Genomic DNA, 20,000 nt, shown 5'->3' with positions numbered 1-20,000 from the left:
TAGGCTGTGGCCAAATTCTGAGAGCCATGCCCTGCTTCTGCTGTGAAACTCTGCCAGTTCCTGCTCCAACTGAAGGGCTGAGATTACATTCTGAGGCTCAGCAAGGCTTTTTTTGTCTATCCACCACCAGCCTCACGTTCAGGCTTTGGTAACCATGCTGTCAGAGTGATGGTAGGTGGCAAAGGAGTAGAGATGACGGATCATCGCAGCTGCAGCTACTGACAGCGAAGTGAGGCAACCTCTCTCCCTACCAGCTGGAGAGAGCATTGATTAAGAAAATTGCAGAGTCCGAGGACATGGATTTGCCTGATGCTGTTTCCCCCAGAAGAGCAGGGGGATTTATCCTGCACTTGCCTTCAGTGAGCAAGAGTCAGCCTGATCAGCTTCCAGCAGCACCAGTGTGGCTATTAATATAATGTACCTTGCTCTATTGAACACCCACTCTGAGCCCCAATACCTACATGGTGATCAACTCTCCATCAAAGGACAGAGGCAAGAGAGGGTCTGGCCCTAAAACATGAAGAAGAAGAAGAAGAAGAAGAAGAAGAAGAAGAAGAAGAAGAAGAAGAAGAAGAAGAAGAAGAAGAAGAATAGTAGTAGTAGTAGTAGTAGTAGTTTGGATTTGATATCCCGCTTTATCACTACCCGAAGGAGTCTCAAAGCGGCTAACATTCTCCTTTCCCTTCCTCCCCCACAACAAACACTCTGTGAGGTGAGTGAGGCTGAGAGACTTCAGAGAAGTGTGACTAGCCCAAGGTCACCCAGCAGCTGCATGTGGAGGAGCGGAGACGCAAACCCGGTTCCCCAGATTACGAGTCTACCGCTCTCAACCACTACACCACGCTGGAGAGAGGGAAATAGGCAGGACTAAGAAGAAATTTAGGATCAGCAGCAGGTTCACGATAAAGGATCACAGAAGATACAGGACAAATAGAAACAGGTAGTCAAGTCAGGGGTGATACAATATAATGTGAAATGATGTTGTGCAGAAATGGTTAGCCAGCCTACTACATCCAGTATTTTCCTGCTTCTCTTTCAGGGGCTGAGGGGTAGATGAATCCAAGAATGGCAAGGCAGCCAAGTTAGTCTCAGCTTGCCTCTTTATGGGTCAGTAGGGCAAGGCCAAGCTTCCCAACACCACCCTGGCTGCCTTCCAAGGTCAGGTCAATCCACATAACCATGTTTTTGGTTGCTGAACATTAGCATTATGCAATATGCAACCAAACTATTGGTACTGAGAGGAGACTGCTGAGAATACGAGTGTGGCTGCTGTTGCAAAATATGCACATATCCAGGAGTGTCAAGCTGTCCCACACAACAATATTCCATTTTAATGACACTTTGACCACTTGTCCCGTTTTCTGTCATGCCATTTATGTGAGATCCAGGTTGAATGAAGCGAGAATTATGATAAAAATTGAGATTTAAGAAAATATGGGGAATATGATAAGATGCCGTTTGAAAAGAATATCAGGGGAAACCACAGAGGGGTGGAGGAAATCTGAGGATTCTGAGAATCCTACTTGTAAAATGATTAAGATTTGTGTATGATGACAAATGTTAAAAGTGAAAATGAATAAACAAAATTGTAAAAAAAATGTGTGTGAGATCCAGATTGAGGGGCACAGTGAGGCCACAAAAGAGCCTCCTTTGACATCCTATCCAATGGCTCAGCAGATTGTCATTGGATTTCAGAGCTGACTTGCTCACTGCCTTCACGATGAAGAAAATGCACAAAGTCAAGCCCACGGCTGTGTATGTTCTAGAAGGCAGTACAGATGGCAAGAACGGGAGATCCCTCTCCATGCTTGTCACGAGAATCGGCTGCAGCTTCCAGGCATGCCTATGAAAGCTGGGCTAGTGCAGAACATCCACATCCACAATGGAAAGCTCCAGAGGCAGTTATTTGCTTCCTTCTGACTTGTACTGCTTGCGTGGGTGAGCAGGTGGGTGATGTGGCAATGGGTAGTACTGTATTTTTTGCTCTATAAGACTCACTTTTTCCCTCCTTAAAAGTAAGGGGAAATGTGTGTGCGTCTTATGGAGCGAATGCAGGCTGCACAGCTATTCCAAAAGCCAGAACAGCAAGAGGGATTGCTGCTTTCACTGCGCAGCGGTCTCTCTTGCTGTTCTGGCTTCTGAGATTCAGAATATTTTTTTTCTTGTTTTCCTCCTCCAAAAACTAAGTGCGTCTTGTGGTCTGGTGCGTCTTATAGAGCGAAAAATACGGTAAGTGGGGATTGCTCCCAGGTGGCTTCAGAGTCACTGCCTCATCTGCCCATCCATCTAAGCAGCACCCATGAGAAGGATGCGTGGAAACTATTCTCCCACTTTGCTACTTCCCTAGAGCTATTATCACTTTGCTCAGTCCTGGCATGATTCTGACAAGCAACAGCTGAGGATCACTCCCCCTGATATCTTGCTACCTCCAGTGGGGGAAGTGGAGCCCCCAGCCAATTGCATTTATCTCTAGAGCAAGCAGAGTCTTCTCCTTCACATTCTGTGTATCTGAACAGGAGGAGCTAGCTTGATTCCATGCATCCCCTCATTATGAAAGCACATCAGCTACCTGACTGAGTAGCTTCTACTTAACTCTCCCGTTGCCTGAGATGTACTAAACTTGCCCTTTGGAAGATGCATAGCATGATTTTCTTGTGCACTAACATCTCTCAAAGCAAAGGGGTGCACCCAATGTGCCAAACACATTTGGAATTGTGAAGAATGACTTCTGTAATAGAAATCGAGATTCAAGTGACAAGTGACTGTCATGCATGGAAACCGTGCTGAATCCAGGATGTGGGAGCGGGGTGGGGGGTGGGGTGGAAGGATAATGAATCATTTATCCTTGGTTGAAAAAGTCAAAAACTCTCAAAGCACAGGCATCATATGAGGAGAGGAGAAACAATCTTGAATTAGCTTAGCTGGAAACTGTGCTTAAGAAATCTGCCGCTATTTTGCTAGCATGGGATTTCAAAATCACCAATGAGAAGAGGCCCATAATTGTGACTGGAAAGGTCAGAAAAGCTCTCCAGCATGCTGTTCCCACTGCCTACATGTCCCAGACCTTTGCTGAAGGAGGACATCCTGGCTGTGAAAAAAGCCAATTAGAGCTAGAGGCCGACTGCAATAAGTGGCTGCAAACTCATGTCAATGGCCAGCAAGGTGTGTTGGAAATGCAGAATCTGCCCATGCCTTCCATGCTATTGCACTTTGTCAAAGCACATCTTCTGATGAGGCGAAAACACTAAATGGGGAGCAGTAGAAAGCCCCATATGGTGACATCCTAAGGGAAAAACTTCTCTGGATGTCCAGTGCAGTTCAGTATTAAGACCTGAGGCATTCCTGTCCCTTACCATAAGTTGACTTGAGGCCTTGTTGTGGGTGACTAATAAATTGAATAAATATAAAACAGTACTTTGTAAATTACCAGTGGTTTAATAGTTAAATGCTGATCACAGAAGTTGACCATAAATCTAACTGTGTGTTTGTGCATCCAGGGTGGGGTAACAGGTGGAGTTTAGATTTTCTACCTCACACACCAAAATTTATTATGTTTTATTGTATTGTTATGTATGCTGGAAGCTGCCCAGGGAGCAGGGGTAACCCAGCCAGGTGGGTTTACAAATTATTATTATTATTATTAGCTGGCCCCCTGGGTCTGTGGATTAATAATAGCAAACGCTTCATTCTGTGTTCCATTATCACTTTCACTGAAGCAACTCTCTAACTTAGTAGGCTGCAAACAGATGTTCAAAACACAGAGGCCAATTACGTTCTGTCTCCCAGGAGTTGGCTGTTCCCAGGCCACCCTCTCCTTCGTACTATTAGACCAAATCACAGACTAGGAGATGAAAAGGCAAAGTGCTGTGTCAGCAGCTCCTGCATCTTCTGTCAAAAATATGCCTGGTACCTGGAGGGAGAGGGGGGAAGAGACACACGCCAAAACATGGGTTCTGTAGCTGTGCTTGAAAGGCCTGCTCACACCTCCTGGAGATCCAAGCAGAACGAAGATTGTGCTGATGTAGAGGTACATCTTCTGCTCCCCTCTGTGTTTGTTATTAAATCAGTGCAGTTGCTGGCTTGCTGTGAGCTCCCTGACAGCTCACCGGCTCTGCCTGTTGCGGTCCAATCAGTCTGTCCACGCTAAACACAAAATGATTCTGCACTGTGGCCTAGGAAGGGTTGCTGTTTTCATGGAGGATAAGATTATATTTTACATGTCTAAATACTAATTGATAAGGAACATGAGCAGAGCATGTGATCATGTCCTGCTTGGGGGGCTTCCCATAGCATACCCTCCAATATGGCGTGGCCCAAATCTGGGACACCATCTTCCAGGTCTGAAATCCTGTGTGAGTCACACGGCACATATGTGTTTTGGGGCACTGCGTGAGATCGCGTACCCAGCAAATGCTTTTTTCAGGGCAAGATTTCAGCCTGAAACTGTGCGAGAACAAGGGGTCCAAAATGGCTTCTGTACTCTAGCAGGGGGAAATGGGATGTCCCTGTTTTTCCGGGGCAGTTGACGGGTATGTCATAAGGATTTGGTTGGCCATTGTGGGAGCAGAATGCTTGCCCAGATAGGCCTGTGGCTTGATCCAGCAAGGCTCTTCTTACGTTGTTCACCTGTTTACATTATACATTTCGTTTATTAGAGTGCATCCATAAGTTGCACAATGCTTGGAGCCTTTAGCAGCCATAAGTTAAAGTCGGTCAGTGCTGATTCCAGTTTGCCTCCAGGAGCTGAGCTAGCTTTGTTCATGCTGATATCAATACCTTATGCAAGGAATGAAGGATGCATAGCTGTCAACTTTTCCCTTTTCTTGCAAGGAACCCAATTCAGAATAACGGAATTTCCCTTTAAAAATGGGAAATGTTGACAGCTATGGGAGGGTGTGGGCTTCCATCCTCTAATACAAATTGATGTTTTCATCTCTGGTGTCCTCAGGCAAGTCACAGGCTTGGATCCTAATAAACAGGAGTGTAAGTCTATTTTGAAGGGCTGTCAGGAGACAGTCCTCTTTCAAAGGTGTCCTCTGTTTGCTTTAAAGATAAAGAACCATAAAAATGGAGAGCAGGAAGTCCCTTGGAATTGCACGTTAGCAGTCTGCGCAGGCTGTCACAGCAGTCACAGGTGTCCTTCCGATTATGTCAAGATGTATTTATTGTAATTATTTCTAAATTTGCATCTATATGCATAAATTACCATATATAGTTTTATGCATATTAGTATCTTCTTTTGTCTTCTTTTTGGGGTGATGCAAATCCTCTTTACTACCTTATTTTCTCCCCACCACTGAAAAACATCGCAGGGGAGTTGGAGAATCGCAGGGGAGTTGGGGAAGGAGGAGGTGGAGTCATAAGTTTGGTGTGGGCACCTTGCACAAGTTTCCCAACAGACATTTCAGGAAGTGCAGTATTTTTGTGGGGTGGGGAGATAAAGTCCTTTCCCCACACAGTTCTTTCTGCTGACAGGTCTCAGGATCCAAGTCACTATGCCCCAGTCTTTATTCCCCTGCCTATGGAATGGGAATAACAATGACCTATATTACAGGGTTCCCATGAGGCAGAAACAAATGAGAATTGGGAGTGCATTTTTTTACACATGAGAAGAGCAGTGCAAGGATTAAATAATGATTTGGAAATCTGCTTCCCTTTATTGTTTCTTTATATCCAGTCAGGGTCAGCACTTTGTACCTGCTGCTTCTCTAAGGAGAAAGCATGGGGTTCTGACTTATTTCCAGCAGTAATGATAATTAATTCCACAGTGGGTTTCCATAATGCCCCCCACCCACCAGGAAGGACTGCCTTGCTCCTTGCAGTCACTCTCCCGTGGTGCTTTTGAATTAAAAAGCAGCTTCTCAAAAGATAGAAAAAGTGAATCTTTTTCTCCCACTGTATGAATCTTCATTTCCAATTATGTCTGGCAATTGGAAGTGGTCCCTTAGCGAAGGTTGCCATATTTTTAAAAGTAAAATTCCTGACACCCACAAAGTTGCTGGATTATTTTTTTTAGGAGACCACCAAAATTGTTGAGCTTTTCTTTAGAAACCCTCCAAAATTGTTGAGTTTTTTTTAGTTTTGGGGAGACCTCCCCCCCAAGTAATTTCAAGCTTTTGGAGCTGCCATACATCTGGGTTTTCCCTGACATTTTGCCAGTTTGGCAAAATCCCCGTCTGAAAACCAGGACATATCAGGAATTTTCCTGACCCATGGCAAGCCTACCCTTGGCACCTGCTGCCTTCCTGGAGCTCTGGAGGGAATGGAAAACTACACGTGTATGACTGTATTGTCAGAGTTTCGCACTCCCAACAGTTGCTTCCCGTTGTGAGTTCAGAAGGGAGGGTCAACTGCAGGATACAGTCTGCATCCCCATGCTTTTCCTAAAAAACAGCAGGGCTTATCCAACATAAGATTTTGCTAGGCTGATATCCTGAAAGTTTTCCTAAACCTGCTTTGGCACTGGTGGAGGAAGGGGGGTGCAGTAGGTGCAGTCCACCTGAGGTGTCATCCCTGAGGGGGGTGTGACACTGCCGCCCCACTCCCATGGGCGGCTAGCCCCGCCCCCAGCTGCATAGCATGTACGCTACTCTGGGTGCCGAAGCAGCTAGCTCTGACTCTGTGCTTTGGCCAACCTAGTGTCCTCTAGATGTTTTGGACTATCACTCCCATCTGCCCCAAACCAGCTTCCCCATGCAGAATGGGCTTGATGAGAGCTGCAGTCCAAAAACCTCTGGAGGGCAACAGGTTGGCATTCTAAAATTTAAAAGCTCCTACTGCTAGAAGGAAAAATGCCATTGAGGGAGAAGACTGGTCGGGGGAGGGGGAGTCGGAAGCTGAAGGGCATAGTGAGCTGGGAGAGTCTGTGGCAGAGAGGTCCAGAATCAGAGGCAGAAGCAGGAAAGGAGAGGCCAAGAGGCAGAGATAAGTCAGGCTGGTGAGGAGTCATGAGTGTCTCCCACTCCTGTTACGACAGCAGTGGCGCAGCTAGCTGCTTGGGTGCCTGAGGCGGTGCACATGCCCTGGGGGCAGGATGAGTTGTCCATGGGGCAGGACGAGCCAGGCAGGGTGCTCTTGGTGGAGCCTGTGAGGAGTCCACTTCGCCCTCTCAGCCACCCTCCAGCTGAGGGGGAGGCAGCGGGCTGACGTGAGCCCCATGCTGCCTTTTCGAATGGCACAGTGGCTGTAGGAGTCCACCCGCCTTCTCTCCCTCAGCTGCAGGGCAGCTGAGGTTGAGGTGGCGGGTGGACATGAGCTCCATGCCGCCCCAAAAGGTGGCACAGTGGCTGTAGGTGCCTGAGCCACCGCATCACTCCCAGGAGAGATGCATGGCTTGGGCGCATTGCAGGCCCCACGGCAAGTGCTGCCCCTTGAGTAAGTGGCGCCCAGTGCGCCTCGCCCCCTCTAGCTACCCTGCTGTTAGACAGGCTTTCCTGCCCCCTGGTCTTCCAGAACCAGAAGGGGCATGAAAAGGGCAGAGGAGAAGTTGGCTTTACGTAGGCACTGTCTCTGATTGCTTGGGGGAAACCCTGGGGCGGCAAGGACTTTCAGTCTTGGCAACTGATCCATAGGGTCAAACTTACTGCAGTGTTCATTGGGCCAGATACTCTGCTAAGTCCGTGCAGATCATGTTCTTGCTAATAAAGAGTTAACTCCAACTTGAACAGTGCAATATACTGCCAGCTTGCTTCTGTCAATTGGCCAGCAAAGGGTGGGGGGGGGGGAGAGATAACTATGTGGCCCATTGGGTAGATCCACTTCCCTACCCATGCTTTAGTGCTCAAAACATCATATCCTTACTTCTTTATTTCCTATAGTTACAGGCCACCCCATAGCCATAATGGCTGCTATAGAAGAATTCACGGTTAAAAGCAACTCAAGCCCAGACAATTAATCCAAAATGTAACACAAGAGAAGAATCAGCAGGGCAATGAAAACAGAGCATCAAAATAAGCAAAACAGAACAGCAAAAAGGGTTTGCTTAGTGTCAAACTAGATGGGACTTTACACATATTTTTAAGCAGTTGGCTTAAGACTAGCCATGTTTCAAAAAGCAGCCCTGGGACCCCGATACAAAATGGGATCCTGGCACAGCTGCTATTGATTGTTTTTGAAACAATATCCTACTTTATTAAATGACTATGTACAAATCACAGTTTCCTGTGTCTGGAAAAAATGGGAAACTGCAGCTTGCTTCAAATCACGAGCAGAAGTTTCCATTTTTCTCTTTCATAAAATCTAAGGAGAGGGCATAAGCCTGAGACTGGCCACAGTGTATCATCCTAAAATGGGTTCAGCATTACTTTTGAAAGAGATAGATGGCATGTTAAAAATGAAAAATAAAAATAAATAAATGTAGGGCTGGAGGTAGTTGGAAATGCATTGGTTTACAGAATCTGCACGGAAAGTAATTTTGAGAAACTGGAGAACGGAACCAAAAATAATAACTTGAAATTCAATAAAGACATATGTAAAAGCATTATACCCAGGGAGGAGGGAGGAATCCTCAAAAATTATATTTGTTTTTCTAGAAATATGAAAGAAAACTAACCAAGATAGGCATTTCTAATACAAGCTAATGCAGATTGCAAATTAAATAAGAGGCAGATGCCACTGTGGGATGCATTGATGAGTCCAGAGAGTAGAAAGAAACGTGATAAATGATGTGGATTATATATATTAGCCAAGAGAAAAGGTTCAAGGAGCTGGATGTTATCTGCGGCACACATATACATATATTCAAGTTTATTGGAGAAAAATATATATTTAGCATTCCTAGCTCTCCATTCCCCTGCCTCCACATCAACATATTTGCTCAAAAATATTGTTGATTTCAGTGGAACTGATTTCCTAGTAAATGTGTTTAGCATTTAAGACACTGCGCGAAACCAAACATTAGATGTCTCCCTCTGTAAATGCTAGCAGAACTTATGTCATGTGGTTATGATTTCCAGAGGAGTAGCATAATGGCATTAGCTGTCACAGACTAAAGCCCACTTCTTCAGATGCATGAGGTGAAATCTAAAGGCTCATTCTCAGCACCCTCGCCTGTAATTCCCAGGAGTCTTTGGGGGGAGCCGTGACTATTAAACCGCTACAGAACTGATATGGAGTGCATATATGTGAATGATTTTCTCTTGTGCTTTCATTTAATTTGACTGGGCAAGAACACCTTGGCTGCAGGCTGCATCATGCATTAGCAGCAACACTAGCCCACATTTTTATCTACTCAACTATGAATCAGTCAGGAAACCTGTACAGTGGCCTTCAGTAGCCTGGTGCTCTCCAGATGTTTAGGACTACAACTCACATCAGTCATTGCATACCTGTAGGAACCAGGTAGACAAAGGTTACACCAAAGGATCTCAAATAGGAATAAGACTTGTGTGATTTCATCCTCTATTGGTTTCTGCGATCGCCGAAGAATTGATGCTTTTGAATTATGGTGCTGGAGGAGACTCTTGAGAGTCCCATGGACTGCAAGAAGATCAAACCTCTCCATTCTGAAGGAAATCAGCCCTGAGTGCTCACTGGAAGGACAGATTGTGAAGCTGAGGCTCCAGTACTTTGGCCACCTCATGAGAAGAGAAGACTCCCTGGAGAAGACCCTGATGTTGGGAAAGATGGAGCGCACAAGGAGAAGGGGGCGACAGAGGACGAGATGGTTGGATAGTGTTTTCGAGGTTACCAGCATGAGTCTGACCAAGCTGCGGGGGGCAGTGGAGGACAGGAGTGCCTGGCGTTCTCTGGTCCATGGGGTCACGAAGAGTCGGACACGACTAAACGACTAAACAACAACAACAACAAATTGGTTTCTGCCTAACTTTCTGCCTAACTTTATAACTTTGCAGACAAACAACACCAACAACAACTACCCATCAGGCCCCCAGCAGATGTAGGGAGTGAGCACTCACATCAATGGCTTCTCCAAGCGGCTTCCTGGTGACCCAACAATCTCACCCAGTGTGCAGAATGTCTGGCCAAGGAAATCCTGATGAAGGAAATCAATATAATCATTATGAAACAGCACAGGTCCATTGGAGCTATTTCCCTCTGTCCAGGGATCCCTGGAAACTGAAGGTGAGAAGATGGCCTGGTAAAACCTTTATCTATTCATGGAAGAATCCAGTCAACAAATTCAACATTCCTGTGGGGATTTCTTCATTTCAGTTAAATATGGAAGAAAAAGACCATGCACATCAATATTTCCTGCCTGATACAATATATCAATATATTATTTTGCAAGAGGAAGAGCTGACTTGTTTTTTTAAGGATGGTTCAATTTCCCCAAAGCTGCAGGAGAATTAAATCAGCCCTTCAGCCAAGCCGCATGGCTCCTTGCAACAGACGTTACTGGAGCAACGGGAAACTGAACTAAGAGGAAGTGGCTTCCTTACCACACCGATAATCCCTGAACTGGGCCCATGGCATGCTGCTCTAATCCTACAACACAGGAGAGGCAGCTGTTTCAGATCTAGTCCAAGGAGGGCGGGATACCAGTGCCAGAGTCTGGGTCTGATTGGCTTCTATCCATGCACACAGATGGGTGCATGTCCTGCTTGGTCCTGCTTTGCAGTGAAGTTGAGATGAATTTGGCTATCCTGCCTTCAACAACTCCAGGTTGTACTGGTAAAACAGAGGCTGGAGGAGACAGATGGTAGGCTGGCTAGGAGTTTTTGTCTGACATAGCTCCTCAAACCTACTTTGCCTGCTTATTCCAGGACTTTTGCTTCCGCTTGATTTCCATCCTCTGTGAATCTCTGCTTTGGGCCTGCCCTGAATTCCTTCCCAGTCTTGACTCTGTGTCTGCCCCTTGGAAGCATCCATGCCTTGTGCATGGCTTTGACCCCAATCTGCTTCTGCCCTGAACCTGCTGGACCAGATCTGGCCAAGGTTAACTGGGTCTCGTGGCACTAGAGTCATTGTGACTTACCAGAAGGGAGAAGTGGTGGGGAGATGGATGCAGTGCTCCACTAGGGGACCAACTCTCTGCAGCTTCATAGCTCTGCCTCCCAGTAAGACACAGCGATGCCAGTGCCACGAGACCAGCTTAGCACTGCCCCTCCTCACCGGTTGCTCCTGGCCCTATATGGTCCCTTGCCTATTAGGGTGGCCACATGCAACAGAGGACAATGGTCCTATTTTCAATAGCTGTGTGTCACATTTTTGCACATCTATTTTCTCAAACAGAGGCACCAGCATCTGTTGAAATTTTCTCTTCTGACCAGTTATTAAAAGGTACAATAATCCTGCCCGCCTTTTCACGTGGTCACCTTACTTCTATGGGCAACAGAAAAACAGTAAGTAAATAATGTTCTGGGATGATGGAAGTTGTAGTCCAGCCACATCTGGAGGTCTAGAGTCCCCCCCATCCCCCCCATTCCCTGATGTAGGGAAATTAGAGATAGAAGAAGTGGAGGATGAATCAACAGAACAAGTAAAGGAACCTTAAACTAAATGAGGAAAAGGAAACGATAACCAGCTAAAAGAAATTAAAAGCAGAGAAATTATTATCATAATCATGCATGCAGACAAGATAAGGGAGGTGTCAGAATACTAAACAGAAACCGAAGCTGGGAACAGGGAAGACTGATTAAAAAGAGAATTGCAATAATCCAACAAGGACAAAAAGAAAGAGAGAATGAACCAAAGTATAGACAGAATCAGCAGAAAGAAAAGACTGGATTTTAACTGGGTTTTACTACATAGGGGAGGGACCATTGTACAAAGCACATGATGATTTGCATGCAGATAGTCCAGGGTTAAATCCCTGGCCTCTCTGGTTAAGAAATGTTCTGCTAGCAAAGGACGGGGAAGACGACCTCTGCCTGAAACTGAGGTGAGCTGCTGCCAGTCAGAGTGGGCAATATTGGGCTAGACAGGCAAATATTCTGATGCAGGATAGGACAGTTTTCTATATTCCTACCAATGGAATTGTAAGCGGGGGGGAGGAAGACAAGGATGAATGGGTAAATATCTTAGAATGGATGTGAAAGGATCACACGAAGAAGCAGAGAATGTGCCCTTAGCTTACGTGTTTTGACAGGTCCGGGCTCTTGGAGTCCACATCATAGCTGCACAGAAAGAGAAGCAGAAACCATATGTCACATTCCAGCCATGTCCTGCCCTGGCATTTTGTACTTTGCAAAGCCTATGCAGCAAATGAGAGCATGGCAGCTAGGAGACTGCAACATCTGTGGAGAAGGAAACAGCTGCAATGGTTTTTAAGGCCAGGCAAGCAAACCCACTACTTTCCTTATGTGGGTTCGTATGCTTTGCATCTTGAGAGCGGACTTGAACTGTCTCCTTTATTCATTACTTAAAGCAACCTGCCGTTTCCTAACCTGTGGCCCTCCATATATTTTGGACATGTGCTCCCATTAGCCCTAACCAGCAGGTCCGTGTTGGCCGGGACTGATGGGAGTTGTAGTACAAAACCTCTGGAGGGCCCCCAGTTGTGGAAGGCTGTGTTAAAGCGACAGTGGGGATTTGCAGGAGTAGCTGCCAGGGAGGGAAGAGTTAACCCTCCCCACCCTCTGTCCGACCAGGAGCTGTCCAAAAACCCTTGCTTCCCTCTCCTCCCCACATAACAACTAGGTCTTAAAACACCTAAAAGGCCTATTGGCACAAATGGGAGTTTTCTTTCCCAAGCCTAACTATCCTGCAGAGTTGTTGATACAGGACAAACAATTATTTGGATAGTATCTGTTCTGTGCTGGAGAATGGTTTGTATGGGATAAAATGGCAAAGAATAATTATGAGGAAGAAATTTGTGTCAGCATGAACCCTTGCTCCTCAAGGGTTTTTTCCCATGCCAAGGGCCTTTGGCAACATTGCTCAATAAAGTACAGATCTCCTAAATAAGGAGGAACTTTGGAGAAGCCAATTTCAGGGCAGAACAGTGTAAGAATTCCAAAGGAGAACTGACAAAGCCTGGCTCGATAAGGCAATAATCCTGAGATTAATTGGAATTATTGCTGCCCTTGAAGCTCTGAATAAAAAGAAGTCTGTTGAATTTCAATGCACTTGGGGCTCCTTTCTGTCTTTGCAAATCCTAGCAAGGGAAATGCGCATGCTTTCTCTTTCCAATATTGTCTCACCAAGCCATCGGATGTTACCCAACCAGACACGTTATTGATAGGCATTGGGCCTCTCCAGACTGCCTGCCTGCCTGCTTTTTTGTAGGTGTACAGTGGTACCTTGGGTTACATGCGCTTCAGGTTACAGACTCCACTAACCCAGAAATAGTACCTCGAGTTAAGAACTTTGCTTCAGGATGAGAACAGAAATTGTGCTCCAGCGGCGTGCCAGCAGCAGGAGGCCCCATTAGCTAAAGTGCTGCTTCAGGTTAAAAACAGTTTCAGGTTAAGTATGGACCTCTGGAACGAATTAAGTACTTAACCCGAGGTACCACTGTATTCTTCAATGTGTCGTTGACACAGTACTAGTGGATCAGTGTGTGAATTTACACTGGGCCATCCACACATCAGTCCGTTCTATTCATTGCTCTGTGGTGCTTTCCCAGTGTCGCTACCATATTGCCATCTGGAGAAGCACTCTTGCGCTATAGCAAAGCAACAGTGAGAGTGTGCGGAATATACTAGAACATTTGTGGTGTAAGAAATCGCAGCATTTCAGCAGGGACCGGCACTGACTAGAAATAAAGCAATATGTCTACCCAAAAACATTTGCAGGCTCAAATGGCATTGAAGGCGGGATCGCATATAACTGCCCCGATGCCATAATGAGCACAAATTGTCATGAATGCACCATAAAAAGGACACATGGAGGGGCCATTGAAATTCTCTTTGCACCTTCTCCTCGCCCACACTCAGAATGCCCCGAGTGATGTCACTCACAGATCAAAACGTAAATTCTGCTTCTCTTCAAAAAAGTAATCGAGGATGAACTTGCGCACGAAGTCAGGGTTCAAGGTGTTGTCAATGACTTCGGTCCTGCCAAACTGTGAAGGGAAGGAAGACAAATGAGATACAGTGGTACCTTGGGTTACAAACACTTTGGGTTACAAACTCCGCTAACCCGGAAGTAGTACCTCGGGTTAAGAACTTTACCTCAGGATGAGTACAGAAATCGCGTGCTGGTGGTGTGGCAGCAGCGGGAGGCCCCATTAGCTAAAGTGGTAGCTCCAGTTAAGAATGGTTTCAGGTTAAGAATGGACCTCCGGAACGAATTATGTGCGTAACCAGAGGTACCACTGTACAATGATGCATACAGTGGCAGGCGGAAGCCCCCAACCTCATATATATGGTGCTGAGGCCTGAGTTGTTAGCGACTGACCAGGAAATGGGCTTGTGGAGAGTCGCTTCATTCAAACTTCAACCCAACATGTGGTAGGGTCATGAGGAAAAGTACTGAAAATGAACCTGCCAATATCAGAATGCCTTTATATAGATTGGTTGACAAAAGCATGAGGCAGGCAGTCTGCTGGTTACATTATTTATTGTTACATTTATATTTCACCTTTCCTCCAAGGAGCTCAAGGCACACGGTTCTTTCCCTCCCCATTTTATCCTTACAACAACCCTGTGAGGAAGGTTAGGTTGAGAGATGGTGGCTTGCCCAAGCTTCATGGCTGTGTGGAGATTTGAACCCTGGTCTCCCAGGCCCTAGTCCAACACTCTAACTGCTGCAGCGCACTGGGAATGGTCAGTCATTAAGTGCAAACTAGTTGTGTGTTGCAGCAACTGATGCACATGGTGCATCCTATGTAACTCAGCCTACTAAATAGACACTGCTGAAGGATATGGGAGTGGTTTGACCTTTCCAGAGATAGAGAAGGGTGTGTGCGAAAAGAAAATGTTCAAACTGAGGAAATGCAACAGCGAAAACAGAAAGGGGGTGGACAAGAGAGTCAGTGTAAAGACAGGAACCTCTTAGATCTGAAACTGCCAATTTCTTGTTTGCATTGTAAGTATGGTAGCAAAGGGCAGCTGTCTTTGCACAAAGCTAGCCTAGCAAGAGTTCATAAAGGCTGTGTGATTAAGTCTCTCTAGGTGCATCAATTAAACGGATGTTAATTATACGTCATCAGTCCTCAGGGGGTCACAGAATAGCGGGGTGGACTTACGGAGCCTTCCTGTCTGCTAACAATTAATATCTTTAGGGGATAAATTAATCCTATGACACAATCATGGTTCTCTCTCTCTCTCTCTCTCTCTCTCTGTATTCCAAATGGCAATGGGTGGCTTCTGATGGGAGATACTTCCAAAACCATGGAGAAAGGAATCTGCCCTTGAAGAAATTCAACTTTTGGCTGTTGTACAACCTGAGAGGTAGGAGAGCCCTGTTGTCCCTTGTGAACTGAAGGACAGAAAGGTAAAGATATAGAGCCCCAGGACCTGATCATCTCTGTAAGAGTGCTGACTTTGTCAGCTGACCACTTGATGGAACTCATTTCAATTGCTGTTTGTAAAGCAACAAAGCACAGACTGGAACAAACCTAGGAACCTTGGCAGTTGCCTTATATCAAGTCAGACCATTGGTCCACCTAGCTCAGCACTGTCTACACTAACTGGCGGTCACTCTCCAGGGTATCAGGCAGACACCTATCTCAGCCCTACCTGCAGATGCTGAGGACTGAACATAGGATCTTCTGCATGCGCTTTGCCATGACTGTGAGTTTGCACTGGTGTGGTAGAAGCACTGTGGGTTCAGTCTCTTTCCCAACATGTATATGCCATGCATGGGGAAGAGCCATGGCTCGGTCATAGAGCATCTGCAGGAGGTTGCAGGTTCAATCCCCAGCATCTCCCAGTAGGGCAGGGAGAGAGATTCCTTCCTGAAACCCAGGAAAGCTACTGCCAGTCAGTGTAAACAATAATGAAGTCGATGGACCTGTGGTCTGATCTGGTACAAGGCAGCTTCCTGTGATCCTACATATTTTAAGAGCAGAGAATAAAAGGGAAGTATTCTTAACAGGACTGTGGTTGTGAAAGAACAGCTCACTGAAATTCCTACAGGGAATCAAGGCTTCTAGATTTCCCCATATCTCTGCCTTAGAGATCATAAGATACCCAAAATGGTTGGGTGAGTTAATTCATCTTCTTTTCAAATGCCTTTAGAGACAAGCAACAAATCAGACCACTGGAAATTTGTCAGATTTGTCAGAAGCTGGACAGCATCAAGAGTGTTACTTCATTTCACTTTCACAGCAGCTATGAGGGAGATTAGGATAAGAGAAAGTGATTTGGCCAAGGTCACTCAGTGAGATCCCTGGTGGAGCAGGGATTTAGATCCAGGGATCCCCTTATCCCATCACTTTCGCTATGACAACATTTAAAGAGGATGGTTCAGTTGTGAACTGATATTTTTTTTAATGTGATCTGTTGCATGAAAGACAAGTGCCAGAAAGGTGTTGATATTGGAGTGTTCCACTTCCTGGCTTAATCCACATTGCAAAGGCTACCCAGAAAATTGTGGACTGCTCAACTCAGCACATTGTTAGGGTGTGTCATTTAGCTCTCCAGCCATCCCACCCCTCTATTAAATCAATTCATAACAGCTTTCTCATTTCAGGCTCTGTCTCACAATGGCTGTGTGAAGCCACCTGCAGACTCATTTTTTTGTCTTTCATGAGAACGAGAAAACAAACTCAACAGGGGGAAATATCTCATTGAGGCACTTGGACTTATTTGAGCTCTGCAAATTAGACTGATCTCAGTTACAGTGATAATAACACTAAGCTGATCATGGGAAAACCAAGCTCCCACTATTATTATTGTTATTATTGTTAATATTGTTATTATTGTTATTATTGTTGTTGTTATTATTATTATTATTATTATTATTATTATTATTATTATTTCACCTTTCTTCTTCTACATGTTTTAAATTATAAACTAGGTAGCAGTAGCCTCTGTGTATACTTTGTACAGTGACTAGTGAGTTTAGGTGATCAGAACTACTAATGACATTGCTATTACATACACAACATTTCTCCGATGAAAATAGGGACGCCCCATACATAACAGTAATTTTACTATTTATACCTCACACATCTGACTGGGTTGCCCCAGTCACTCTGGGCAGCTTCCAACATATATAAAGACAAAATAAAACATTAAACATCAAAAAAAACTTCCCTATACAGCAGGCTTCCTCAGCCTCAGCCCTCCAGATGTTTTTGGCCTACAACTCCCAATATCCCTAGCTAGCAGGACCAGTGGTCAGGGATGATGGGAATTGTAGTCTCAAAACATCTGGCGGACCAAGGTTGAGGAAGCCTGCTACAGGATTGCCTTCAGACGACTCAAGGGGCTGGATAACTCCATACCCTCCAACATTTCTCCAATGAAAATAGGGACATCCTAAGAAAAAGTGGGACATTTGGGGATCAAATCAGAAACTGGGATGGCTTCTCTAAATCAGTGACGTCCCTGGAAAATAAGAACACATGGAGGGTATTTCATTATTCTTACGAGATACAGGCCTCTGCCCCAATCTTAAATCATCATTCCAAAATTTAAGCTTGCCCGTATCATTATTCCTTAGTTGCAATGGAAACATGGCAGACCTTGCTTGCATTTTTCTGTGTATGATACTCAAGAATTAGGATGACGAGGGGATAATCGGCAAGAGGATTAATATGCAAACATCTCAGCAATAGGCCAGAGGGGGAAAAGCTTTAAAGTCCTATTTTATTCTTACGGTTCATTTCTTTCACTCTCTTTCTGTAAGGCAAAGTGTGAAATTTAGGCAAAAAAGTGACTCTAATGATAAGAAAGAGATTACATGATACAGTGAGAATCCTGTGGAAGTAAATCTTATTATGGCAAAGGAAAAAAGGAAACTAGGAAAACACACATTTCTGACTGTGAATTTCTCTTGCCCAAGGACTCCCATTCCTCAACCTCAGCTTGCAGCAGAGGTAAAAAGGGTCAACACAGAGCGTTGCTCCCCCAGAGGGAGCTTGCTCTGCCCTGGATAAAAAGAATCATGGTGAGCAGAGCAAAGGCCAACATCTCTGATCATGAAAAGTTGCACTTTCCTTCCATCTCATCACCACAAGGTTTAGCATAAATAAATCCATGCTTGCCTATTCAAAATATTTACACTTTGTTGACTGAAGAAGGAGCTAAGCACAATATATAATTAAAACTAATTCCCATATAGTTGATACGCTTGCCAGGCAGAGGTGGTGAACGGAACCTCTTTGTCTGAGTCACTCTCAGGATGCATCTGTTATGTTAACCAGGGAGACGGACAGATGCCAGAGCTTAAAATAATAATGTGGAATAATTCTCGCAATTTGCCCAGAGGGCCACCTTGTCACAGGCTGAGCATCTGCTCTTTTTCAGAAAGCAGAGACATCAAGGTGTTTTCAAGCTGAATGTTTCTTAATGCCATTTTAAAAAAAAGGAATTCAGGAGAGATTCAGGAATTGCACTATTGGCAAAGCTACTTGGAGAAATAAGAAGATAAGACAAGCCTGTTGGGTCAAGCCATCTAGTGCAGCATCCTGTTCTCACAGTGGCTGAACAGATGCTTGTGAGGAGTCTCCAAGCTGGACATGAGAGCAACAGCACTCTGTTCACCTGTGTTTCCCACCAAGTGGTATTTAAAGGTAAAGGTACCCCTGCCCGTACGGGCCAGTCTTGACAGACTCTGGGGTTGTGCGCCCATCTCACTTAAGAGGCCAGGGGCCAGCGCTGTCCGGAGACACTTCCGGGTCACGTGGCCAGCGTGACATTGCTGCTCTGGCGAGCCAGAGCCGCACACGGAAACGCTGTTTACCTTCCCGCTGGTAAGCGGTCCCTATTTATCTACTTGCACCCGGAGGTGCTTTCGAACTGCTAGGTTGGCAGGCGCTGGGACCGAGCAGCGGGAGCGCACCCCGCCGCAGGGATTCGAACCGCCGACCTTTCGATCGGCAAGTCCTAGGCGCTGAGGCTTTAACCCACAGCGCCACCTGCGTTCACCTGGTATTTAGAGGCAGGTAAAAGGTAAAAGGTAAAGTGCCACCTGGTATTTAGAGGCAGGTAAAAGGTAAAGAACCCCTGGACAGTTAAGTCCAGTCAAAGGCGATTATGGGGTTGTGGCGCTCATCTTGCTTTCAGGTTGAGGGAGCCGGCATTTGTCCACAGACAGTTTTCCAGGTCATATGGCCAGCATGACTAAACCGCTACTGGCGCACGGAGGACCGTGACAGAAGCCAGAGCGCATGGAAATGCCATTTACTTTCCCGCCACAGTGGTACCTATTTATCTACTTGCACTGGCATGCTTTCAAACTGCTAGGTTGGCAGGAGCTGGGACAGAGAAACGGGAGCTCACTCCATCGTGGGGATTTGAACCACCAACCTTCTGATCAGCAAGCCCAAGAGGCTCAGTGGTTTAGACCACAGCGCCACCCACATCCCTTGGTATTTAGAGGCATACCACCTCTGACAGCACCAGCCCAGGAAGTTTTTTCACTTAAGGCAAAACAGAAAATGGCAGCCTCCCTACCTCCTCCTCCACTGCCACTGCCACTGCCCCCTCCACTGTTGTCTCTGCCTTAGGTGATTGGAAGTGGCACACCAAAGCCCAGGCAAGCTGAAGGAGGCTGAAGATGAGCAGGCAGCAGCAGAGGGGCAGTGGTGGAGGAGCAGGAGGAGGCAGGCGACAAGCGACAAACACAGGAGGCAGCAAGCAGCACACTCCTCAAGGCACAGATCTGCCACCCCTTCCAGCTGTCCCCAGCCTACCGCCTGAGGCAACTACCTCACTGTGCCAGCCCTGACAGCAGAGGTAGAGCATAAAGGTAAAGGTAAAGGTAAAGGTAAAGGGACCCCTGACCATTAGGTCCAGTTGCAGCCGACTCTAGGGTTGCGGCACTCATCTCACTTTATTGGCCAGCATGACTAAGCCACTTCTGGTGAATCAGAACAGCGCACAGAAACGCCGTTTACCTTCCTGCCAGAGTGGTACCTATTTATCTACTTGCACTTGACGTGCTTTTGAACTGCTAGGTTGGCAGGGCCAGGGATTGAGCAACAGGAG

The 20,000-nt window shown here is 45.9% G+C and overlaps 1 protein-coding gene across 2 annotated transcripts in view; it reads right to left on the bottom strand.

Annotated features, from left to right (window-relative positions):
- The window catches only part of CPNE5 (copine 5), a 137,040-nt gene that overhangs the window by 71,813 nt on the left and 45,227 nt on the right, over positions 1-20,000 (bottom strand). For both annotated transcript variants that reach the window (XM_079980368.1, XM_079980367.1), the window contains exons 4-6: positions 13,860-13,963; positions 12,035-12,074; positions 9,915-9,991 (exon numbers count right to left, since the gene is read on the bottom strand). In XM_079980368.1, coding sequence (XP_079836494.1) covers positions 9,915-9,991; positions 12,035-12,074; positions 13,860-13,963 — 221 coding nt within the window. The remainder of the gene's footprint in view (positions 1-9,914; positions 9,992-12,034; positions 12,075-13,859; positions 13,964-20,000) is intronic.

This window comes from Podarcis cretensis, assembly GCF_951804945.1.
Source record: "Podarcis cretensis genome assembly, chromosome: 6".
NCBI classification, from domain to species: domain Eukaryota; kingdom Metazoa; phylum Chordata; class Lepidosauria; order Squamata; family Lacertidae; genus Podarcis; species Podarcis cretensis.
This window is presented reverse-complemented; position numbering and strand designations above follow the sequence as displayed.